At 31.9% G+C, this 27,951-nt stretch overlaps 1 protein-coding gene across 2 annotated transcripts in view; it reads right to left on the minus strand.

Moving 5' to 3' along the window:
- Positions 1-27,951, minus strand: part of LOC114326681 (ATP-binding cassette sub-family C member 4) — a 111,801-nt gene that overhangs the window by 33,116 nt on the left and 50,734 nt on the right. For both annotated transcript variants that reach the window (XM_028275089.2, XM_050650152.1), the window contains 2 exons: positions 20,463-20,826; positions 11,462-11,612 (listed from right to left, as the gene is read on the minus strand). In XM_028275089.2, coding sequence (XP_028130890.2) covers positions 11,462-11,612; positions 20,463-20,826 — 515 coding nt within the window. The remainder of the gene's footprint in view (positions 1-11,461; positions 11,613-20,462; positions 20,827-27,951) is intronic.

Genomic DNA, 27,951 nt, shown 5'->3' on the forward strand with positions numbered 1-27,951 from the left:
TTATAATAATCAAAATTGTACTTAAAATGATTGACAACTAAATAAAAACTCAATTCTCCATTGTTGTTATGCACCCTAGTTACTACCTAACAACCAAAGTATCTATCTTGATAAAATGAATGAAACTAGTCAATATGACGAAAATGTTTAATTTTATAATTTATAATGGTATCAATAGTGCAAAAAACGTTATAAGCATGTCGAACGTTAAGGGTAACCGATCTCAGACAATAATTGGAGTCGTCGCTCCGCTCCTCCTCCAAACAATTGTCTTCGATCGGTATAAAACCCTTACCGTTCTCCATACTTAATATGCTATTTTCATATTTAGAAATACTGATTTTTTACAAATTTAGAAAGAGAAAATATTGTCCTAGGACAATTAGGGACGAAGTTGCCCCCCTTTTTTTAATTCACAGCAGCGTTGTCTATAACAATTAAGAAATAAAATTAGCCGCATTTGAAAGCACATAGTTCAGAGTTTTAATGTATAAAGTATAAAAAACATTTCCTTTCTAGGGAATTGTCCACAAAGCTTTAAAATGTGTCCCTTAAAATCGGCCAACCTTGAAACTCGGGAGAGCGATGAGAAGGGGGAAGGAGCTGTTAACTATATCTCTGGTTCTCGTTTATGGATTTCGACGTTTCTTTTTTAATTTGTATGTACTTTGTGTACATTACGAATATGCATTATTTAAATAAATTAATTGTTATATACAACATCAAATTTGTTTAAACAACCTTTTTCAATTTTTTAAATAATATTTGATATTATTTAAAATATTTAAATTATTATTAAAAAATATTTGAACTTTTATTGTAAAACGTACATATTATTTATCATCATCATCATTCTCTTTGCCTTATCCCTATGCGGGGTCGGCTTCCCTAATTGCATTTCTCCACACAATTCTATCCTGGGTCATATCAATATTAATCCCATTTACCAACATGTCCTGCCTAATCGTCTCACCCCACGTCTTCTTTGGTCTTCCTCTCCTACTTCTTCCAGGAATCTGCACTTCAGCTACTCTTCGTATTGGATGATTAACGTCTCGACGTTGAACATGACCAAACCATCTCAACCTATGCTCTCTCATTTTGGCATCAATTGGTGCCACACCTAGACTTCCCCTAATATACTTATTTTTAATTTTATCCTTTCTTGTCACTCCATTCATACATCTAACCATTCTCATCTCCGCCACATGCATTCGCTGTTCTTCTTTCTTTTTCACTGCTTAACATTCAGTTCCGTACATCATAGCCGGTCTTATGGCTGCTTTATAGAATTTTCCTTTCAGCTTCATTGGAACTTTTCTGTCACACAACAGACCACTCGCTTCCTTCCACTTCATCCATCAAGCCCTAATTCTACTGCATGCATCTCCATCTATTTCCCCATTACTCTGTAATACCGATCCCAGGTACTTAAAACTATTGCTTTTTACAATCAGTTCACCATCCAAAGATACCATTTTATTTGTAGTAACTCCATCTTTAAATGAACATTCCAAATACTCTGTCTTTGTCCTACTAAGTTTTAAACCTATTTCCTCCAGAGCTCGTGTCCACTGTTCCAGTTTTTGTTCTAAGTCTCTTTCACTATTTCCTACTAACACGACATCATCAGCATACATTAAGCACCATGGAATGTTACCATGTAGTTTCGCTGTTATCTGGTCCAAAATTAATGAGAATAAATACGGACTAAGCACCGAGCCTTGGTGCAATCCTACTTTTACATGAAATTTATCAGTCTCTCCCACACCTGTCCTAACACTAGTCGTTACTCCCTCACAATCTTGACATATGCACCAGGGACTCCTTTCTTATTAAGTGCCCACCACAGAATCTCTCGAGGAACTCTATCATATGCTTTCTCAAGATCAAAGAATACCATATGAGCGTGTGTTTCTTTACTCCTGTATTTTTCCATCAACTGCCTTATAATGAAAATTGCGTCTGTTGTTGATCTGCCCTGCATAAAGCCAAATTGATTCTCGGATATGTCGGTCTCTTCACGTATCCGTCTATCAATTACTCTCTCCCATATTTTCATGGTGTGGCTAAGCAGTTTTATAGCCCTGTAGTTTGTACACTGCTGTATATCTCCCTTGTTTTTGTAGACAGGTATTAGTATACTGCTTCTCCATTCGTCTGGCATTTGCCCAACTTCCATAATTATATTAAATAAACCTGCTAGCCACCTTGTTCCTGTCTCTCCCAATGCTCTCCATACTTCCCCAGGAATATCATCTGGTCCCACCGCTTTTCCTTTCTTTATTTTTTGAAGCGCTTGAGCCACTTCCTCGTTTGTTATTTTGGTGACCATTGCTGCTACTGTCTCCGTTGACTCCACAGGCTGTCTGTCAAATTCTTCATTTAATAAGCTGTCAAAGTACTTTCTCCATCTCTTTTTGACATCCTTTTCGTGAACTAGTATTTTATTATTTTCATCTCGGATACATCTAATCTGATGAAAATTTTTTGCTTTCTTTGCTCTCTATTTGGCTATTTTATATATCTTCGTTTCGCCTTCCCTGGTATCAAGTTGATCGTATAGGTTTGAATACGCTTCTGCTTTAGCTTTTGCTACTGCTACTTTCGCTTCCTTTTTCGCGACCATATAGTTTTGAAGATCTGTGTTGGATCTGGTTTCTTGCCACTTTTTATATAATTTTCCCTTCTCTTTTATTTTTCCTTGAACTTCGGTTGACCACCACCAAGTCTCTTTATCCTCAGTCTCTCCAATATCCAAGTCTCTCTAATACTACTGGCCATTTTTCTCCAAATTGTAGTAGGGCTTCCTTTCATGTTCCAACATATTTTATAATCAAGTATATTCAAATGGAAAATAAGCCACAATTTTACCTAAAAATGATTTTATTAACGTTTCATTTTATTATTTTATTTCCATTATTTTGTATTTTGACAACGACACCCGACTTGGGCGTCGAAACGTTAATAAAATCATTTTTAGGTAAAATTGTGGCTTATTTCCCATTTGAATATACTTGATTATAAAAATGCCACAAGAAAATAGCTTCAGAACAACCAACATATTTTCTCTACTATTCTTTCCCTGAATAGACCTTCTTTCTCATCTTTTAGCATCCACCACTTGATTTTTTGTGGTCCTCTCCGATATTTTGGTTTAGTTTTACTTTTTACTTCGATGTCCAGAACAAGCAACTTATGTTGTTGGCTTACTGTCTCACTAACTATTACCTTGCAGTCCTTGCAGTCACGTATGTCTTCTTTCCTTATCATGAAATAGTCTATTTGGGATTGATGTTGTCCACTTTTGTACGTAATAAGTTGTTAATTATTTATATGGGAAATAAGCCACAATTAAAATGAAAAAAATAATTTTATTAACGTTTCGACGCCCAAATCGGGTGCCGTTGTCAAAATACAAAATATTACTAAAATAAACTAAAGTGTTGTTGCTAAGCAAAAAAATTCTTCTAATAATTTATTTAATCTCACTCATTTATATTGGCAATTCAGACATATATTATACATTTTAAAGTAGAAGACTTTAAAATGATATTGCCAATATATATGAGTTGCGTTCCTGGGACGACTTACTGAAAGATAGTTCATTCGATTACATGAAATTAACCCCAACTCAAGAATATCCGTCATAAAAAATTATAGCATGTGATATGTCTTTAAAAAGACAACCAAATGCAACGACAGTAAAATTCTCGCGTTAGAGACCTCATAGTAAATCACAAGGGAAAACCAGGAAAAACCTGTGATACTATCCCGACATCGTAAGTATTTGGTCTTACATTAATTTACTCTCAAAAAATAATACCAAATTCTGACTTGTAACATGTTTAAATTATAAATAATATTAATAATACTAGATATATAAGTAATACTAAAATATAAAATATGTACTAGCTCGATATTATTGACTTACTAATCTTGGTATTTTCTTTCATTTGGTTGTCTTTTTAAAGACATATCACATGCTATAATTTTTTATGACGGATATTCTTGAGTTGGAGTTAATTTCATGTAATCGAATGAACTATCTTTCAGTAAGTCGTCCCAGGAACGCAACTCATATATATTGGCAATATCATTTTAAAGTCTTCTACTTTAAAATGTATAATATATGTCTGAATTGCCAATATAAATGAGTGAGATTAAATAAATTATTAGAAGAATTTTTTTGCTTAGCAACAACACTTTAGTTTATTTTAGTAATATTTTGTATTTTGACAACGGCACCCGATTTGGGCGTCGAAACGTTAATAAAATTATTTTTTTCATTTTAATTGTGGCTTATTTCCCATATAAATAATTAATCATAAAAATGCCACAAGGAAATAGCTTCAGAACAACAGTAATAAGTTGTGTTTCTCTCTTTATAAAAAATGTGTTAACAATCGCCATATCTAGTGCAGTTGCTAATTCAAGCATATCATCTCCAGCTTGATTTGTAGTTCCAAAGCCTAATCCCCCATGTATTGCTTCGTATCCTGCCTTGGTTTCAATGCACCCACATGTGCATTGAAATCACCTCCTATTATAACTTTCTCCTCTGACGGAATATCACTCAGGACGTCTCCTAATTGGTCATAGAAAGCTCTTCTTTCATTCTCACCCAGACCTGTTTGAGGAGTATACACACACAACATTCAATACCTCTTTATCAATTACAAATTTCACTGACATCATTCTATTACTCGTTCTTACAACTTCCACTACGTTATCTTTCATTTCACTATCAGCAATTATACCAACTCCATTTCTAGTGTTACTACTCCCTGCATACCACAATTTGTATCCTTCACCTAGTTCTTTTGCCCTTTGTCCTTTCCACCTAGTTTCTTGAATGCAAGCAATTTGAACTCTCCTTCGTTTGAGCGCATCCACTAACTCCAGACTCTTACCTGTAAGACTACCAAGATTCCACGACCCTATCCTGATTTTTCTAACCTGCAATGGTGTTCCCCCTGAGATAGTCCTCACCCGGAAATCCGAACGGAGGCTCATTTTACGTCCGGCACATTTTACCTCAGGAGATGCCATCATTTCAGTATAAGTTTTTTATATCATTGGAGAAGGTCTTTTCATTATTATGGCCTGAAAAGATTTTGTTTGGATATTTGATGCCTGAATGCCTTTTCTATCAGCACCATACCATACCCTGCACGTTTAGCCAATACACCACCAATGCAGCCAAAGTGCAGTATTACCCCACACCCGCCTGCATTTTTCTGTATAGGCCAGGATCCCTACCGTAAGGACTGCCCTATAAGCCAATGTATTGTTGCCCGTATCCCGCCGCTAGGAGGCACGTACTTTATTCGGGACACGAACATATTATTTATAATTAATATAATATACTACTCTTATTCATGGGCGCCCATATGAAGATTTTCAGGGGGGGGCCAAACGTGAAGATGTTGCACATTATATTTTGTATAATTTGGATAACCATATATAGTATACAGCACCCGAAAAGCTAGGGGGGGCCACGGCCCCCCCCTGCCCATGGGTATGGGCGCCCATGCTCTTATTCAATTATTGCTAAAACTAACATTGGTTTATAATATTGAATTAAAAATAAAAATCTTAAATAAACTAGGATTTATTTCTTGATAAACATGCTACTAGATAAATGAAAAATAAAATGTAACAAAATTAGAGGGCAAATTAGAGAGGGGACAAAAAGAACAAAGTTATTTGCAGAACATTTTTCAACATATTGTTTTTTTCTATTGTTTAAATTTTTGTAAATTTATTAGGGAATAATATAAGGAAATATAATCTGATATACAGGGTGTCCAGAAACTCTACCGACAAACGAAGACAGGAGATTCCTCAGATAATTTTAAGACAATTTAACCCAATTCACATAGTTCGAAAATGCTTCTTAAGGGAGCTAGAGCTCTTTGAAGATGGCCTCATGAAATTAGTTTTTCTTAAATACCTCCAGAACGCTTCTATTTAGAAAAACAAAAATTGGTATGCGTATTTACTTTTCAGATATAAGTCGATTCCATCCATTGCAAATTTCTAGTACCGGTCATAGGCGTTCGTTTTGGGTAAAGCAACGGGTATTTTATGGCATAACTTTTTTGTCCTTAACTTTTTTGCATTTTTGATACCGGATTATTAAATTGTGAGGTATTCTAGTACTAAAAGATGCTCTTGATTTAAGTCGGTAGGACACACCGTTTTCTAGAAAAATCGATTTGAAAGTTTTTCGTTTTTGGAATTTGACAAAAAATTGAAAGAACTTTTCAACAAAAACGAAGTATTTTACCAACACAAAGTAAGAGTAACTTTTAGTACTCGAATACCTCATGATTTAATGATCTAGTGTCAAAAATGCTCAAAAATTCAACACAAAAAATTATGCTATAAAATAACTGTTGACCTACCCAAAACGGAAGCCTATGACCAGTACTAGAAATTCGCCATTAATGAAATCGATTTATCTCTGGAATATAAATAAATGTACCAGTTTTCGTCTTTCTAAACAGTTTTTTTTTAAATTCTTTTTTGTAATTCAAAAAGCGAAAAATTTTCAAATCGATTTTTCTAGAAAACGGTGTGTCCTACCGATTTAAAACAAGAGTACCTTTTAGTACTAGAATACTTCACAATTTAATAATCCAGTGTCAGAAATGCATAAAAGTTAAAGATAAAAAAGTTATGCGATAAAATAACCGTTGCCCTACCCAAAACGGACGCCTATGATCGGTACTAGAAATTTGCAATGGATGAATTATAGTCTAGTAAAATAAAACTACACTATACCTCGTCCAATTTACTTACCGTTGCACGTCATCCGCGCCATAGCCTGTGACACGATACCAACACGAAATATTTAGGCGGTGGGTGTGTTCTTTTTTAGAATCAAAATGATTCTAAAGGGGAACACACTTAACGCCTAGATATTTCGTGTTGGTATCGTGTCACAGGCTATGGCGCGGATGACGTGCAACGGTAAGTAAATTGGACGAGGTATACATGTAAATCAAAATGTAAATTCGTACAGGTTGAAACAAATTTTTTATCAAAGTTTAGGTGGGTACAAAAGATATTTTCAAGAAAGTATCCAAATCATACAAGGGGATCATTGTTTAAATAATTAAAAAGGGGTCATTTTTGCAAAAAAATTACTTTTTAAACTGCTGAGGTCATTCAATTACTAATGAAGGTCTATAGGATTGTTTTCTGCAAAGTTGAAGAGTAAATCTTTCACATAAGACTTACAAAATTAAATTTGACCCCCTATTTATTTAAATAATTATACATAAAACTTTAAAAACAAATTTGCAAAAAATTATTTTTAGCGTTTTAAATAAGCACTATAAAATATCTTTTTTTACAGGAGAAGTTGAGCTATGTTATCAGTATTAATCAAAAAAATTGGTCCAAAAATATTTAATATTTTTTGAGATATTAAATTTGTTTATTAAATGTTACTCTATTTTTAATTGCAAAAACGCGGTTGTTGCCAAAGAAATATTCACCTGTATTAAATCTTAGTATTTTTACTTTTATGTATATTTTCGATAAATGTATTGATACGTTTCGATGCCGTTTCGATAATTGGGTTCCTGGGAATTTTTCACTAATTAACAAAAATTTTTGTCGTTTTTTCTTTTTCTTTTTCTTTTTTTTTCTTGGAGTTATATTACTACGGGCCCTTTTAGGGTTAAGTTTCATTAAGAATGTCGAATCCCTAAGTTATAGATTCTAGACCTAAAAATATTAAGATTGGTCTAAAATCACTTAAATAAAATGTGGCTACTTACTGAGTTATAGGGTGTTTTATTTAAAAATTTAAAAAATTATTTTTACCAAGTACTTTCAATCTATTTTACATATCCTTATCATACTTGGTAGAAAGTGTGGGTACTATACAATCTACTAAATTGTGATAAATAGAAGTTTCTAGCTACTACCAGAGGAGTACGACAGGGGATAGTTAATGGTTGACCCTTCCTAAATTCTACGCCACTGAGGGAATTGCTATTTTAGCGAAATTTTTCGATTCTCCAATACTTTCTATGTAAATAATATACTCTTTACTGGTAACGATTAAGTTATTAGTTTTCTAGATATGGGACGTTAAAAATGAAACGGCATAGTTATTTTGATTCATTCATTCATTCATTTTAAACTTCCAATATCCCGCAAACTAATAACTTTATCGATACCAATAAAGTTATTTACATACAAAGTATTGGAGAATCGAAAAATTTCGCTAAAATAGTCATTCACGCAGTGGCGTAGAATTTGGGAAGGGTCAGTCATTCACTATCCCCTGTCGTACGCCTCTGGCACTAGCTAGAAACGTTTATTAATCACAATTTAGTAGGGTGTCTAATAGCCACACTTTCTGCCAAGTATGATAAGGATACGTCAAATAGTTTTAAAGTATTTGGTAACAATATTTTTTAAATTTTTAAATAAAACACCCTGTAAGTTAGTAAGTAGCCACATTTTATTTAGGAGATTTTAGTTAAATCTTAATATTTTTAGGTCTAGAATCTACAACTCAGAGATTCGACATTCTTAATGAAATTTAACCCTAAAAGGACCCTTAGTAATATAACTCCAAGAAAAAAGAAGAAGAAAAAACGACAAAAAAATTTTGTTAATTATTAAAAAAAAAATTACCAGGAACCCAATTATCGAAACGTCATTTCAAAATACTTAATCCCCTCGACGTTATTAAAAAAACAAATTATAAACAAATTTGAATAATTTTCAAATGCCATTTTAGGATTGAGTTTAATTGAAATTTCAATTTATTAATACATTTATCGAAAATATACATAAAAATAAAAATAATGAGATCTTATGCAGGTGAATATTTCGTTGGCAACAACCGCGTTTTTGCAATTGAAAATATAGTAACAATGTCTGAAAAAATATTACATATTTTTCGACCAATTTTTTTTTAGTTAATGGTGGTAACATACCGCAACTTGGTCTGTAAAATAAGATATTTTATAGTGCTTATTTAAAACGCTAAAAATAATTTTTTGCAAATTTGTTTTTAAAGTTTTATATACAATTATTTAATTAAATAGGGGGTCATATTTAATTTAGTAAGTCTTATGTGAAAGATTTACCCCTTAACTTTGTAGAAAAAATCCCATAGACCTTCATTAATAAGTAAATTACCTCAGCAGTTAAAAAAGTATTTTTTTTTGCAAAAATGACCCCTTTTTAATTATTTAAACAATGATCCCCTTGTATGATTTGGATACTTTCTTGAAAATATCTTTTGTACCCACCTACACTTTGATATAAAATTTGTTTCAACCTGTACGAATTTACATTTTGACTTTTTTTATTTTATTAGTAGTTATAAATACGCGTACCAATTTTTGTTTTTCTAAATAGAAGCGTTCTGGAGGTATTTAAGAAAAACTAATTACAAGACGCCATCTTCAAAGAGCTCTAGCTCCCTTAGGTAGGAAGCATTTTTGGACTAAGTGAATTGGGTTAAATTATCTTAAAATTATCTGAAGAATCTCCTGTCTTCGTTTGTCGGTAGAGTTGCTGGACACCCATAATTATTTTTATCTACTCTATGTCATAATATGAGTAATATTATTATGTATAAGTTTTTAGTTTGTGAAAACTGTCATTATAAATAGCAGTGCGTGAAGGGTTTAAAGTGTGCGTGAAGTAACAATGTATTTTAAATAGGATTTACTTTTTCGCAGACTTTCAATGGGTTTTTTGGCACAGTTTTATATAATCAAATAATCAAATATCCTTAACTTTCGAGTTGTCATGGTGATGACAATATGAGCAATGACTTACAACAAAATTTTTGACAGTTTTGTGGTTTGAAAGTAGTTAGGATTTTTAAATGTCAAAGTTCTAAAAATTGTAGAATAGAAATAAATTCCAGTGACGAATAGTTACAGTTTTTTTATTTATTGATCGTAGATAAAAAATATTGTATGAAACTGTGCGTGAAGTACTTTTTGCGAACTTACGCGATGTGTGTTTCATAAATAACTATTATTAAATTTTATTCACATAATTTACAAAAATCACTTAATTACGACTTGATCTATATTTATTTTACAACTCGTTAAAACCTATTTTGTATGTATGTATGTATGTATGTATGTATGTACCATTATTATTATAGTGTTGCAGAATGCAGAAATTAAATTCAAAAAATCATAATTTTTAAAGATTTTGAAATAAATATTATTTCCAAATTTTCTACAATATTGTAACTGTATCTTACAACGCTTATAATTTTAAAATTGCCAAAAAATAAAAATTAATATATTTCATACATTTTGGTATGATAACAAGACTATTAAAATAAAATAAATCAACAGCAAAGGAGATTTATCTAGGATTACTTGTATTTGCTCCACTCCTATGATTGCCTACAAAGTCATCCTAAAAATATCGTAAAAAAATTTCCAAAAATTGTTTACACAATTTACACAGTTAATTAAATAATCACTTTATTAACAAACAATTTATTCGTAACGTACGCAAAGAATACATACAGATTAAAAAAGAGACATCAATAAATAGATCATAGAGAAAGCTAGAGGTTTTGGTTATCGAAGTCAATAAAATATTTATATCTCTGTACTAACAGATACTCGGTGCAACCAGTTTTTCAAGAGCAGGTAGTTTATTTTAATAAAATATCTGTTATAAAGAACTGTTGATCGGATCGGTACTAACTATTTTTAGATGAAATTTCAACCGCAATCAATTACGTTTATCTCTTGTTTGGTGGTTCTGTAACTTTAGTTTTTCATTCATCTAATAGCATGTTTAGCAAAAAATAAAACCTAGTTCATTTGAGATTTTTTGATTTCCATAGACCTAGAATACTATTTTTAGAAACAATTGAATGGGAAAAGTTGTTTTTTCATGCAATTTATTAAAAATAAATTATTTACTAAGTTTAATGAACAACGATGTATTATTATATTATACATAAATGTTTATGTTTTGTGATTAAAATTACTTAAAATATTATTAAAAAAAGATTGAAAAAAATTGTTTAAACAAATTTGATGGAGTAAATAACAATTTATTTATTTAAATTATGCATATTCGTAATGCACGCAAAAAGTACATACACATTAAAAAAAAGGAACGTCGAAATCCATAAACGAGAACGAGAGATACAGATAACAGCTCCAGATGAGACCGATAAATTATTAGATTTTTTTGTCTAGCCAAGAGAAAACAAAAAAAAAATTGTTTAATTTTTATTTTAGAATGATTTCCGAAATGGAAATCGAAACGTCAAAATAAATATATTTCGATTAAACTTGAATTCTGGTTAATTCCTATCAAGAATAAAAAAATAACCTCAGAGCTGTTTTCTGAAATAAAGAATTAACTAAATAAACTAACTAACTTTGAAATAAAAAACATTTTAAAACTGGTATTTACTAAATAAAAGCAAAATACTCACTAACTGATTCGACTCGTTTTACATCACGACTTGTTTCTAAGAAAATTACTCTCAAAAAGTAGAAGAAAACTGCTATGGCCACCGTGGGTATCATAATCCAATATGTAAGACTTCCTATTACAGTAGTGATAGCGGCCACAGCCAGAGCTATCTGAAAAAACAAGGCATACGAACATCAAGGAAAAAATATATTTTTTTTATTTTCAATGAATGTAACTCGCCATCTTTGGTCATTGACTTGGAGCAAATGTTTACAATACTGCTTAGTAATTACATTACAGTACAGCACTACTTGTACTGGTATTAAAGGGCACAATCAAAAATAGACAATTCTATATCCAAGCCCATACATATAAGAAGAGGTGTTCGTCAGGGATGTGTGCTTTCGCTTCTTGTATTTAACATTTATTCGGAAGCCATATTTCAAGAGTCTTTGGAAGAGTCAGAGATGGAAATTAAAGTGAATGGAGTATTGGTCAACAACATACGATATGCTGATGATGGTGTTTTAATTTGTGACAACATAGTCGATCTACAGGGTGATTGATTAGTGGGGTAAAGCTCAATAGATCGGCTATAGTAATAGATAGCAAAAAAAGTTAATAACAAAAATTATAGACAACTTTGGAGTCATATTACAAAATTAGTATAAATGTTACAGGGTGTTAGATAACCGAGTGGCAGACCAAACTTATGTTTTTTTTTTAAATGGAACACCCTGTATTTTATTTTATACTCGAAATCTCCTTAACTGCCCCATTACAAAAATATAAAGGTTTGTTATGTTATACAGGGTATGTACAAAGTTATAACCAATTTTATATGAAAATCGTAACAAGTTCAACATCCTGTATAAATAAAAATAAGCACAACAGAAATGGTTTATTGGTGCCATATTTTTTTGTTGATTGTTAAAATTTTCAAAACTGATTAATATTGCTAATTTTCTTTATACCGAATACAGGGTGAGTCAGAATGCAAGTATGTACAGTTACGGTCACTGAATAGTTTACACTTTAATTTTTATATTGTAATACTGTAAAATTGCAGTGTCGTACGGATTTGATAAATGTCAAAGTCAAAAAATCTCAAAAAGGCAATGCTTGTCAAAAATTTCGTGAGTGTTGAAAAATAAAATAAGAAACTAAACCATATTAAGACCATAATCCATTTAATTAAAAAAAACTTCTTTCTATATTTTCCATTTTGATAAATTTTGTAAAATTTATTTTTATTATTTTGGTTTTTTAAATTTAATCAACCTATTTTAGGTACACCACTGGCAACGTCACTTTGACGCAAGTGGTGCGTTTAAACGAGGTAAAAATTTAAAAAATCGGCTCTTAGATAAGCCAGCCTGTAAACTATTCACTGGCCGTAACTGTACATTATTTTCTCAGTAATTTTAGATGGAACACCCTATATTTTATATTACTATTGAAAAGTACCATTACCCCTACTTTAATTTTTATGTAACATTCCCTATGTCTAAATTTATTAGATTTCGAGATATTTTCATTTTTCAGAGCAAATTATTAATAAGTGTCTAAATTTTTCCAAATTTTAAGTAAGCCATGACTAAGTGGTCGAAAACTGTCACTTCATTGTGATAAAACTGTTATTGTGTTATTGAATAGTTAACTGTTACGGAAATGGTAAATATGGCCGGATATTGGGGGAGTGCAATAAAACTGCATTATTTTCAGTAAGAATTTATCATGAGCGGTTCCCTGGAAGACGACAACCTACAAAAGCAATTTTTGAAAGATTGAATAATCGGTTTAACCGCACTGGTTCAGTTAGGTATGAACACGAACGAACAAAAAGTACTGTAACAGAGGAAAACGAAATAGATGTGTTGCTGGCAGTTACTGAAGATCCATATACAGTGCGTCCATAAAGTAACGCATAAATTCATTATTTTGTAAACCGGCAACTTTAAAGAAAAATCCCAAAACAGGTCGATTTTTATTTTTAATTTCCGATTTTTTGGCATATATATCATAGTAGTGACGTCATCCATCTGGGCGTGATGACGTAATCGATGATTTTTTTAAATGAGAATAGGGGTCATGTGATAGCTCATTTGAAAGGGTATTCAATTCTCTATTCACTAATGTAAACATTAACATAATTTTTTATACAGGGTGTTCAAAAAAATATTTTTTAAATTAAAATAATTGCGACAAAAAGAAGAATGCATGTAATTTATTTAATTCAAAATGCGTTTTCCTACTATCAGTAAACAGAAAAAAAATTATTTGACAAATAAACATTGATTTTCGCTTGAACGGAACGTTCAAACTGGCAAGAGGTAGTGGGTGGCAGCTTTAACACTGAATTTAAGCGAAAAACAATATTTATTTGTCAAATAAACATTTTTTTCCTGTTTTCTGACAACATTAAAACGTATTTTGAATTAGATAAATTACATACATTATTCTTTTTGTTTCAATTATTTTAATTAAAAAAATGTTTTTTTGAACACCTTGTATAAATAATTATGTTAATGTTTATATTAGGGAATAGAGAATTGAATACCCTTTCAAATGAGCTATCACATGACCCCTATTCTCATTTAAAAAAATCAACTATTACGTCATCACGCCCAGATGGATGACGTCACTAGTATGATGTATATGCCAAAAAATCGGAAATTAAAAATAAAAATCGACCTGTTTCGGGATTCTTCTTTAAAGTCACCGGTTTACGAAATAATGAATTTATGCGTTACTTTATGGACGCACTGTAGAAGTATTCGAAATATTTTCAAAGAAAAAAAAACAAACTTACTACTCTGTGCAAAAAATTCTTGCAAAAAACAGAATGCACCCTTACCGCATTCAAATACACCAAGAATTAATTCAGGAAGATTTTGAAAAGAGAATATTATTTTGTGAATGGGCCTTAGATAAAATCAATCAACAGATATATTTCTTGGCTAATGTACTATTTGGAGATGAAGCTACGTTTCATAAAAACGGTTCAGTCCTGCTTACTTAAAATTTGGAAAAATTTAGACACCTAATTAATAATTTGCTCTGAAAAATGAAAATAACTCGAAAACTAATAAATTTAGACATAGGGAATATTATATAAAAATTAAAGCACGTTAATGGTACTCTTCAAATAGTGATATAAAATACATTCTGTTCTATTTAAAATTACTGAGAAAATTCCACACCTGTAATTTTGAACCAATCAAAATACGTTATTTTGACAGATCACCATGGCAACGGAGGTATTTTATCGGAAATTTTTTGCTCGTGTGGTACCCAACAGCGAATTATAGTGGAAATTTTTTGACGTTTACCATAACAGAATATTTTTGACAGACTGGTTTTTATTTGTTTACATAATTTAAAATAAAACGCCAAAAAATAATTTTCTATCACTTGTAGTTACTCAAAACTTATGTAAAATTGAAGAATATACTATTTTCTATCTTGAAATGGTATTCCCATGCAACTACAATGAGTAGAAATTACGAATTTGAAAGCCTAAATAATTGCTGACAAAGCTATGGCGCGCTATTAATCTGTTCATGCAGCTTTGGATTTTCAAATGCAAATTTGGTGTGGAATTTTCTTACCGAATACCACGCGAAGTCAAATTAATATCCGGAAATTTTTTTTTGATCATGAATATTTTTAGAAAATTTCCGGAAATAATTTGACCTCTAGTGGTATTACTAGTGAAAATGATGTACTTGCGTTTTGACTCACCCTGTATTTGATATAAGAAAAATTAGCCGCATCAATTATTTTTGAAAATTTTGACGATCAATAAAAAAATATGGCACCAATAAACCATTTCTGTTGTGCCTATTTTTATTTATACAGGATGTTGAATACCCTGTATAACATAACAAACCTTTATATTTTTGTGATGGGGCAGTTAAGGAGATTTCGAATATAAAAAATACAGGGTGTTCCATTTAAAAAAACATAAGTTCGGTCTGCCACTAGGTTATCGAAGTAACATTCTAACTAATTTTGTAATATGAATCTCAAAGTTGTCTACAATTTTTTTATTAACTTTTATTGCTATCTATTACTATAGCGGATCTATTGAGCTTTACCCCACTAATCAATCACCCTGTATAAAAGTGTTATGAGACTCCATTCCTCTTGCTAATCTATTTGCTATCAATTGTTTTATTGTAAATTATTATCTACACAAGATCGTTCTGATCAAAATCCGCTTTGCTCTTCCATTTCCGTGGCTTCCTCTCAGTTTTGGGCTGTTATGACTGTATTTTGGGCATCTTTTGGGCATTTATATTTAGTCCCATTCTCTGTGCAGCTACCCTTAACGACAGGAATGCATAGGTCAGAGACTCTGTAACTCTAGTTATGATGTCAACGTTGCAAATGATATGATTAAAGACCTTAAACTTAGTTATTTAAAATTATAAGGTCAAAAATAAATAAAGACAGCTAAAATAGTTATTTATGTATTAAGAGCGAAAAGTGATGGGTGATTTCTTTTGGATCTCCGATTTGTTTGAAAATTGGTATATAGCATCTGCGGGATGTATGAATAAAATATTTAAGGTCAAATTGTCTTCTTCTTCTTTTTTTTTCAAAATGTTATTTTAAGCAATTTTACAGTGATTTGGTATTTATTTAAACAAATTTGCATTTTCTATCGTAAAGCATCAATGGAAAGCATAATATTTTAATAGAAGGAACTTGAAAATGTCATTATATGGCATTAATAGTATATTGTGCAACAAGTGCAGAAAGGTACTAATTTCTCACGAGTTTGAAAAGTTGCGGTACGAGCGCAAGCAAGTGCCGCAATTCAAACGAGTGAGAAATTACCTTTCTGCACGTGTTTCACACTATACTTTTTCTACAAGCACAGTTTTTCCTAAAAATAAAAATCACAATTTCCAAACGACGATTAATTATAATAGGTACCTATGTGATAAATTTTAAACTGTATTTAATTAATACTTACTAATCAATTTAAATTCCTTATACCTAAATAAATTGCACAAAAATCAGTTAAAAAATTAATGCACTGCCTTAATTTGTTTAAATTTAAACAATTATTACACATTATTGACATTATATTTATGCAGTCACGGATTTACACAAAACCTACTTCATTCGACGTCTCTTGCACAGGTGGCTAAATCCTTATTGGTTATTTGATAATTATAAAATGTTTAATAAGAATAAAATTGTAAAATAAAACAGTTGTAACATCCATAATTTAGTTTCTATGCTATAGTTAAATATAATAATTGTCTTATAGGTTATATATTTGTCTAAAGTTTAACCACGGATGTAAACAGAATATAACGTTACTCAGAATGCGGTAATCCACGGATGTAAACAGAATATAACGTTACTCAGAATGAGGTAGTCAACTGTGTAGAAAAGAACTTTGAGGCACAGAAACGTCACTTTGCGGCACATAAACGTCACTTTTCTGCACACTAATGTCAAATATCTTATACTGTGAGAAAATATCAAGTTTGCTAACATAAAACCGTGCAGAAAAGTGCACTTTGAATAGTGGTTGTAGAAAATAGTATATTGTGCAACAAGTGCAGAAAGGTACTAATTTCTCACGAGTTTGAAAAGTTGCGGTACGAGCGCAAGCGAGTGCCGCAATTCAAACGAGTGAGAAATTACCTTTCTGCACGTGTTTCACACTATACTTTTTCTACAAGCACAGTTTTTCCTAAAAATAAAAATCACAATTTCCAAACGACGATTAATTAGATATAATAGGTACCTATGTGATAAATTTTAAACTGTATTTAATTAATACCTAGGTACTAATCAATTTAAATTCCTTATACCTAAATAAATTGCACAGAAATCAGTTAAAAAATTAATGCACTGGCTTAATTTGTTTAAATTTAAACAATTATTACACATTATTGACATTATATTTATGCAGTCACGGATTTACACAAAACCTACTTCATTCGACGTCTCTTGCACAGGTGGCTAAATCCTTATTGGTTATTTGATAATTATAAAATGTTTAATAAGAATAAAATTGTAAAATAAAACAGTTGTAACATCCATAATTTAGTTTCTATGCTATAGTTAAATATAATAATTGTCTTATAGGTTATATATTTGTCTAAAGTTTAACCACGGATGTAAACAGAATATAACGTTACTCAGAATGCGGTAGTCCACGGATGTAAACAGAATATAACGTTACTCAGAATGAGGTAGTCAACTGTGCAGAAAAGAACTTTGCGGCACAGAAACGTCACTTTGCGGCACAGAAACGTCACTTTTCTGCACACTAATGTCAAATATCTTATACTGTGAGAAAATATCAAGTTTGCTAACATAAAACCGTGCAGAAAAGTGCAATTTGAATAGTGGTTGTAGAAAAAGTTCTCTTCTGCACAGTTGACTACCTCATTCTGAGTAACGTTATATTCTGTTTACATCCGTGGACTACCGCATTCTGAGTAACGTTATATTCTGTTTACATCCGTGGTTAAACTTTAGACAAATATATAACCTATAAGACAATTATTATATTTAACTATAGCATAGAAACTAAATTATGGATGTTACAACTGTTTTATTTTACAATTTTATTCTTATTAAACATTTTATAATTATCAAATAACCAATAAGGATTTAGCAACCTGTGCAAGAGACGTCGAATGAAGTAGGTTTTGTGTAAATCCGTGACTGCATAAATATAATGTCAATAATGTGTAATAATTGTTTAAATTTAAACAAATTAAGGCAGTGCATTAATTTTTTAACTGATTTCTGTGCAATTTATTTAGGTATAAGGAATTTAAATTGATTAGTACCTAGGTATTAATTAAATACAGTGTAAAATTTAACACATAGGTACCTATTATAATTAATCGTCGTTTGGAAATTGTGATTTTTATTTTTAGGAAAAACTGTGCTTGTAGAAAAAGTATAGTGTGAAACACGTGCAGAAAGGTAATTTCTCACTCGTTTGAATTGCGGCACTCGCTTGCGCTCGTACCGCAACTTTTCAAACTCGTGAGAAATTAGTACCTTTCTGCACTTGTTGCACAATATACTAATGCGGCACAGAAACGTCACTTTGCGGTACAGAAACGTCACTTTTCTGCAAACTAATGTCAAATATCTTATACTGTGAGAAAATATCAAGTTTGCTAACATAAAACCGTGCAGAAAAGTGCACTTTGAATAGTGGTTGTAGAAAAAATAAGTTATTTTGATTCAAAACAAGTTTTTGATTAAATTTTATAGTGTAGAAAACTTTAAAATACCGTCTTTTACATTTTCCTCCATTCCCAAAATACATCATAATCGATTTGGCTGAAAATTTGCCCACATATAGTCAAAACATAGAACTTTAAGTGGTTAGAAGGATTTGAATTATATTACAATCCCAAAAAAGTTACATGCAATGTCATAGTCAGAAATATAGCCGTCTACTGTAAGTACAATTAACTCGGAAAATATCGACCTCACGACAAATATTGTAAAAAGGAAATTGTAATACTTGTAAATACGATTTATTTGGAACAATTTCAGTTTCTACCATTTTTGTCGAAAAGTTAAAAATGGCGGAGATATTGAACAAAAACGGTTCTCCTTTAAAATCAAGATGGCGGCTAACGTTACGGAGGAATTCATTCGCGATTTTAAATTTAGGCTACTATTGACCCACCTAAAGATTAAAAAAATAAAATTTTGGGCAGCTCGGCATGCAAGGTCAAATGCTATCCCGACTGGACTGATATACTTTTGAGTCTGATATTTTTGCAGGTAACTTTTTTGGTATTCTAATATAATTTAAATCCTTCTAATCACTTAAAGTCCCATGTTTTGGCTATCTATGGGCAAATTTTCAGCCAAATCGATTATGATATAGTTTGGGAATGGAGGAAAATGTAAAAAACGGTATTTTAACGTTTTCTACACTATAAAATTTGATCAAAACTTGTTTTAAATCAAAACAACTTATTATAATGCCATATAATGACATTTTTGAGTTCCTTCTATTACCATATTATTTTTTCCATTGATACTTTACGATATAAAATGCAAATTTGTTTAAATAAAAACCAAATCACTGTAAAATCGCATAAAATAACATTTTCAGAAAAAAAGAAGAAGATTTTTTGACCGTACGTCCCAAAGAAGCTATACACCAAGTTTCAGAAAAATCGGAGATCCAAAAGTTTTTGCCTGAGTGATTTGACATGGAATATACCTGATACATTATTGCTTGAGAGTAATAGACAATAGATAGTAATTACTCGAAAGCAATAATATCACTTTTTGCTTGTAATACATACATTTTTTCTACAATCACTTAATAAAATGAAACCATTTTTAAATCATTAACTTTATGAGTTTAAATATTCAATTTTTTTGTATTGTACGGATCTATGGTTGCTACGGACTACGAGCGTTTATGAGTATGAATGTTCAATTTGTTTGTAGTATGGTGGTATGAATAACAAAGACAGAAAGATCCATGGAAAGACAAATGCTGAACATTAAACTATCAGACAGGAAAAAAAAACGAATGGATCCGTAACAAAACAAAAGTGAAAGATGTCTCTACCCAAGTAGCAAAGCTTAAATGGAAGTTCGCCGGACACACCCTACGGCAGAAGGATGAAAGATGGACTAAGATGATTATACATTGGAGACCGTGGAACCTCAAACGAAAAAGGAGAAGAGCACAGATGCGATGGTCGGATGACCTGAAGAAACTCACTGGGTCAAATTGGATGCAAATTGCCCAAGATAGAGAGGCATGGAAGAAGGAAGAGGAGGCCTATATCCAAGGATGGATGTTTAGGGCTGATTAGATAGATAGATCGTGGTATGGTTGCTACGGACGACGCGCGTTTTTCAAACTTAAACACGCTAGAGCGATAAAGTGACGGCACTCAGTAAACGTCAACTTTTCGTTGCCATTGACAAGCGAAAAAGTCTTCTTTATCAAGTGATTGTAGAAAATAAATATTTTAAATACAATTCTCACTTACTTGTACTGTATCCAGTAAGGTCGTTGGTAAGACCTCATCAACTGAACCGATATCTTTAGAAAATCTATTAAGTATCCTTCCAGACGGGTTGGTATTAAAAAATCTCATTGGGCTATATACTATATTCATGAACATCTTATTGTGCAGTTTGGTTGATGCACCTATACACCACAAGTAAAAGCTTAGTGATCTAATGTTAACGATAATGACGACTGATGCTACTAGAGCAGTATAAAAATAAACAGTATTCTTCGAAGTGAACACAGGGGTCAGCCACCAATTTTCGAATGAGTGATAAACTACTGCGTCTGGATCTGTTGCATTTATTATAACTTTTGTTGAGTTCCATTGTTGGATATTTACCCTACAAATAGTATTAGAAAGTATTGTTAAATACAGATTAAAGAGTACGATACAGATTACGATTAATAAAGATACAGAATAAAGATTATTGTTATTGCAATTAGCATATTAGAAGTATAACTAATAATTAAATAATAAGTTTTATTGTGATTGCATAGCTCCACTGATGACGCCTGAGAGGCAGAAATAGCTATCTGGAGATGGTGGTCCAACTCTGGGTCAAACCGAAACAAAAACTGCCTTTCCCCCTTGTTCATCTTTACTCAGATTTTTGAGTACTCGAATCTGTCTTTCGGCTCTTTTCCTAGACGAAAAGAGAGTAGTTACGTGACCGTTGTCATTTCTGCTTTCTTCTATATTCGTCGTTTCCGTGCTTATAAATTGTTAAAGCCGGAGATTCAGGATGCAACCAGAAAGCAGTTTCTTTTGACGAAAAGTCTTAGATTTAAAATATTGTTTATTGGTTTATTTCAATTATTTTAATTGCACTATTAAAGTCAACTTTGTATTTGAGGCTTTTAGTCTTCCTCGTTTTTATTAAATAATAGTTTAGCAAGTTTAGCAATCAATAATGAAGTTAATGTACTTTTTGCTAAGTTTTATGTATAAAAATATTAAAGAATTACCTGGACTGCAAAGAGGAAATTGATTTAACACATTATACGAAGCAGACGACAAATTAATGACAGATTATAGAAAAAATAAAAACGCAAAATCATGTATGAAGAATTATTCTGAAATATCAAAGGAAGAAATTTTATTGGTATTTAAAGACGGAAAATCGCCAGACCCAGGCAAACTATGAACGGTTCCAAAGTTACGGAGGTAGTGTAGTATAATTGGTGGCCTAACCCAGACATTAAAAGTAAAAGTTTTCCTCCAACACCAAATTGTTCTATATGGTCCAGATATTGTTCAGTAAAAAGTTACACCATTTTGAGCGTCCGGTTTGGGGTGGAGATGGGGGAGAAATCGGTAAATTACTAGTTTTTTTACGTTTTTCGTTAATATTTCTAAAACTATGCTTTAGCGTAAACAATGTTCTATACAAAAATGTTCTACATCAAATTTAAAACAAAAAAAGAATATGTGTGTACTTTGTACGCACGTAAGAAGTTATACTTCTACTACATATTATGTGATTTTTAAGACAATACCAAAAATTTAAAAAAAATAAAAAAATAAAACGCACACAAACACATTGAAAAATGCCACAAAGAAAAAATGATTTCTGAACGATAATAATTGTTGGCAAATTTTAAATACACATTTTCTGAAAAAAAAATTATATAACAAATATACTTACAATCATAAAATGCATAAAAAAATAAAAAAATAAAAACTTGCATCGGGAATCGAACCCGTGAATTTCGGGGCGCTTTGATTCGTAATCGAAGCCTAGACTCACTCGTCCAATTCCACATTATTTGTCATGTGGAAAAATAGGGTAACTGAACGTTTTACTGTTTGACAGTTGTTTTGAATATAATTAAATTATGTAGTTTAAATTTTGTGGAAGAAAATATTAAAATATAACAAAACAGTAAGAAAACAATATATTAGATGAAGATTGGTAGAACTTTTGTTGGTAATCAAATTAAGTATGTAAATCAAAGCATTACATACCTACTAGATAAAAATCGGACCGAATTTGGGATTTCTCTCTAAAATCCCCATTCTTGAGAAAAGAAATGTACAGTAGAGCGTCGATTATCCGAACGTCGATCAACCGAACGACCGCTTATTCGAACTATCGACTCCCGCGTCCCGCACTCGAATACCGAGCAAGCGTTAGTAATTGACGCTTAAAATATCTTCAATTTTCTTCAATATTGTATCCAAAAATAATTATGTTGTTGCAAAGACTGCACTTTTTTGTTTAGTTGCTAGTTGTCATTATCAAGATATAAATAAATATGTAGGTATATAAATATGGCTTTTATTCACTTGTGGATAAATATGTATGACTATAAATATGTATCAATATATTGTAGTTCGATTATCCGAACAAATCGGTTTTCCGAACACCTATGTCCCCCAATTAGTTCGGATAATCGACGATCTACTGTATTTCAACCTAATCCAAATGTATAATTACAATATGATTATAATAAAAACTACTTACCAAATTAGAATGAGTTTTCCTTGTCCAAAATAGTCCAAAAGTCCAAAAATATAGGTATATGAAAACTATTTAAAAAGGCAGTATAACTATTAACTAAATTTTGTTTGTTGTTTCTTTTCACACAAATTTTAGAACGCAACAACCATAAATAATCTAACTACAGCTGTGCCACAGCCGCCATATTGAATAATTTTTGACATGCCATTTGAACATCCAATCAGAACAAAGTTATAATGCGCATGCGCCGGGATCATAGGTTTTAACATATAAAAATTCACCCTCATATCGCCGGTAAAGAAGTATAACTTCAAAAAGGTCCTATACATAATTGTTATAAAATCAACGATTCCAGAATTTACGGAGGGTGAAAAGTGGAGGTTTTCGATACTTTTTATATTTTTTGGGCAATTTATAATATTTTTACTGATTGAAAGAAATTTTCTTTAACAGGATTTGCTATTTCAGTGGCCGATTGTATGTTAGTGATAAGCCCTTGAAGAAACGTCAACCTCACCACCCAAAATCATCATCAATTGCCCAAAAATATAAAAAGTATCGAAAACCTCCACATTTCACCCTCCGTAACTCTCGAACCGTTGATTTTATAACAATTATGGATAGGACCATTTTTGTTTTAAATTTTATGTAGAACGTTTTTGTCTAGAACATTGTTTACGCTTAAACATAGTTTTAGAAATATTGACGAAAAACGTAAAGAAACTACTAATTTACCGACTTCTCCCCCATCTCCATCCCAAACCGGACGCTCAAAATGGTGTAACTTTTTACTGAACAATATGTGGACCATATAGAACAATTATTTGGTGTTGGAGGAAAACTTTTACTTTGGATGTCTGGGTTAGGCCTTTTTTTGGACCAATTATACTATACTACCACCGTACCTTTGGAACCGTTCATTTTACAAGGATTATGTATAGGACCTTTTTTAATTCAAATTTAATGTAGAATATTTTTGTATAGAAGGTTGTTCATGCTAAACCTCATAGTTTTAGAAATATTGACGAAAAACGTAAAAAACTACGAATTTACCGACTTCTCCCCACTCTCCCCCTCAAACCCGACGCTCAAAAAGGTGTGACTTTTTTCTGGACATTATATGGACCATATAGAACAATTTGTGTTGGAGGATAACCTTCACTTTGGATGTCTGGGTTATGTCATTTTTTGAATCAATTCTATCATACTAAATGTATTTATACTTTATTGGCTCTAATAAAGTTTTCGATAAAATGCTTTAAAGCTAAAGATGATTCAGATTTGTTTACGGAATAGAGCCTCCACTATGTGCTTATACTTATTTCGATTTCAACTTAATCTTTTATCTTTTCAGTGTAATTATTACAATAATTATAAAAGATGCAACTAGAACTAGCACCACCTATGAATCGTAAGTCAAATGCGGCACGAACTAAAATTCAAATTATTTTCCTCTGCGTTTTTTGAGATGGAAATATACAGCCGAACAGAGTGATGAAATACTCAACAAGGGAATCTATAATTATTGCATTCACGGCTTGTCGTTCAACGTGATAATAATCGTTAAACTAATTTTAGTTTATATTTTATTCACTTTTGTGGGTATAAAAGGAACTAGTTCGCTAAAGATTATTATCACGGTGAACGACAAGTCTTGAATGCAATTTATAGATCCTTTTGTCGAGTATTTTACCACTCTGTTTTACTTTATACACTGACCGGCAAAAAAAGTGGCCACCCTATAAATTTCCGAAAATAAAAATTCATTGGAAGTTTTATGCACTGTTTCATATTGCGTCTCAATTTAAATATTTATTGCGATCATGTATTCTGGATTTTAACAGTTTGTGACTTAGTTTTGTCGCTAGTCGCTGTTTATCTTCTACGTTCTACGTTGAAAACATTTAATTAAACAGTAATTTTGGTAGGGGAGCAAAGTATGCTAAATGTGCAGTCACTCGAGCGCTTTGGAGACCTATTGGGTTGTGAAGAGTAGGTCCTAAAACCAAAAAAAGTTAAGTAATATTTTCCATTTTAGTGGGCGCTTGCCATTTTTTAATTTAATTTTCCATTTCCAACAATCGTTTTTTCCGATTATAACGCCATCTATACATAATTCGAAAAAATGCTTCGAATAAAAGTTACTTATTTTTTCGTAAGGACTCCAAATCTGCAATAAAAAATGGGGGCTCCTATTTAAGATTTTAAAGTAACCCCATACCCGACCTCCGTGGGGGGTCGTGTTTAGTGCCATTTGATAGATTTTTTAAAAATAATAAATAAGTGTATTTTACAGTTTTTCGATCTGATGTTCATTTCGCGAAATATCTCGGGATTCGTATGTAAAATATTAAATTTACCCCCCACCCCTCTCCGTGGGAAGTCGCGTTTGGTATCATTCGATAGATTTTTAAAAAATGTTAAGCACATATTTTTTAGTTTTTTGATCTGTCATTCATTTCGCGAAATATTCGCTTTTTTCTTGTGAAATTTTGGGACTCGCTCATTTCCTTACGCCCGGCTCAAATCGTCAGATTTTTTAAATATACACTCTTTTGCATGTACTTAACTTACCTTATCTTAATCTGACAATTTCGAGTTTTTTTAAGGATAGATTTTTTTTTCGGGCCCCTCTTAACGAACTCCCCTGTGTTAAGAGCCAATATATGGTAGAGGTACATCTGCAGGGTACTAGGTTTCTCCCCATATGATAATCTGACGCGCTCGAGTAACTGCAAAAATCCCCGCTTGGGCTCCCCTACCATTTAGTTTATGAAACTTGGATTTCGACTAAGTGAATAATTAAGATAGAGGAAAGTCGCCAATTATGGAATACCATTTTGTTTTGGGGATATAAAATAATACCTTTATAGAAATGAAAACAATTTAATATTATGACACATCAGTCATACATTTTTATGTAGTAATTAAAATATGGAATAAATATTATATTAGTAATTAAAATAAATATAACCAAATATGGAATAGGTACCCATATAAGGAAAATAGGCATAAACCAACATATCAATAGCAAAAATAGACATAAACATCTGAGATCAAATAAATTTAAATAAGAAAATTGTGATAAATGAAAGAAGTAGCTTAATTCACTTGCAGACATCACAGATCCATGTATGAAAATCTGGACCAGCACAATCATAATGAGCCCACTTACACTTAATCCACTATTCCATAATTAGGCACCAACGACTGTCCATATTTGGATTTGTACATTAGTTCAAACTAGTATCAACATTTTGTCAAGTCGTAATGTTTTAATTACAGAAGGTCATAAAATATCAAAATAAAGGTAGGGCAGACCTGGGTTGGTTGTTACAGGGGCAGGTTGTTACAGACGCTTTTATTACTTACGAATATTCGTTGATTCCATAACAAGTCTGAAGAATTTCGCGCATGTCTGTTGCCTATAATATATCCAAACGACACAGCGCCAGTCCATCGTATAATCCCGTAGAGTGTGGTTATGTGTTTTCATGCCTCCGAATAAAATTTAATGTGCCGAAGTAAGTATTAATATCTTTGGTAATACATAATGATATTAAATATTCTTGTGACGTGTAAATGCATCAGTATATTATGTTTCTTTTTTATTATATAGTTGCATAATAAATATAGTTTTGTTAAAGTTATTCAGCATTTTTTACAAACCATGCTTTTGGGGTTGGTTGTAACAACCAGCCCCATAACGGGATTGGTTGTTACGTTTGTCGTCAGCATATATTTTACACCTTTTGTCTAACTCAATAGTGTTTAAGTTTTATTTCAGTTCTTTAATATTTAAGTAAAAGAAGTGTTAAACTTTTGTTTGATTTATTTAAAATACATTTCTTAAAAATAGTTTTTGTTATATTATTCTTTTAGCCAAATCTGTAACAACCAACCCCGGTCTCCCCTACTATTGATATACGCAATAGCATAACAAGTCTGTATTTATGCCTAATAACCAATAATACTCGTTGAATATATTTACCTTTGAAATTTTCTGTGAGACGATAAAACAAAACGCGCCTGCCAGACACGTATCGTTCGCGCATCTGACACAGAGGTGTGAATACGATAATAAAGAGAGCGACTGAAATAGAGGATGGTCTTATAGTGCGCTTCCAACTTATATTTTCGGAGAAATCAAGTAATTCCATATTAGGGCACTATTTCATATTTGGTTACTTTCCTCTATGGTGTTATCTACAGAAGATGTTGCTCCAATTATTGCATTGCTACAAGACGGAAGGAGCCAAGTTTATGTATCTGAAACTTTAGGTATTCCGAGAACTAGAGTACGGAGAGTTTTCCATCTCTTTATAGAGGCTGGTGCATACTCACGTCGACCTTGTTCCGGTAGTAGAAGAGTTATCTCGCGAAGGGATGATTGTTTTATTGTGATGAAACTTTTAAGAAATCACCATTCCGTTGCAATTGCTGCAAGAAACCGTCTGCAGGAGGGTCGAAATGTGAATGTAAGTGAGAGAACGGTTAGAAGACGCCTCAATGAAAGAGGACTAATGGCAAAAAGGGCTATTGTTCCTGAATTACAACTTAGACACTGTAGGAATCGATTAATTTTTGCTCGACAACATCAACACTGGGAGGTACAGGATTGGCTCCGAATTCTCTTTAATGATGAATCGCGGTTCTGTTTGAAGTCTGGCGATGACCGAGAGAGGGTTTGGAGATGGAGAAATGAAATATATGCTTAAGCTTGTATGTCCCAGAGAAGAAAATTTGGCGGTGGTGGTGTCATGGTTTGGGCTGGAATCTCATTTGATGCTCGAACTGAAGATCATTTTCATCAATGGCCCCCTGAATGCTCACCGATATATAGAGAATATTTTGGCAGAAGCAGTAGTTCCATTTGGTCCATTTAATGGGGACAATTTCGTCTTTATGGATGATAATTCATGCCCGCATACTGTAAGAATCGTGACAAATTACTTGGGGGAAGGAAATTAATACTCTAGAATGGCCAGACTGCAGCCCTAATCT

The sequence above is a fragment of the Diabrotica virgifera genome, chromosome 5 (assembly GCF_917563875.1).
Source record: "Diabrotica virgifera virgifera chromosome 5, PGI_DIABVI_V3a".
NCBI lineage: Eukaryota > Metazoa > Arthropoda > Insecta > Coleoptera > Chrysomelidae > Diabrotica > Diabrotica virgifera.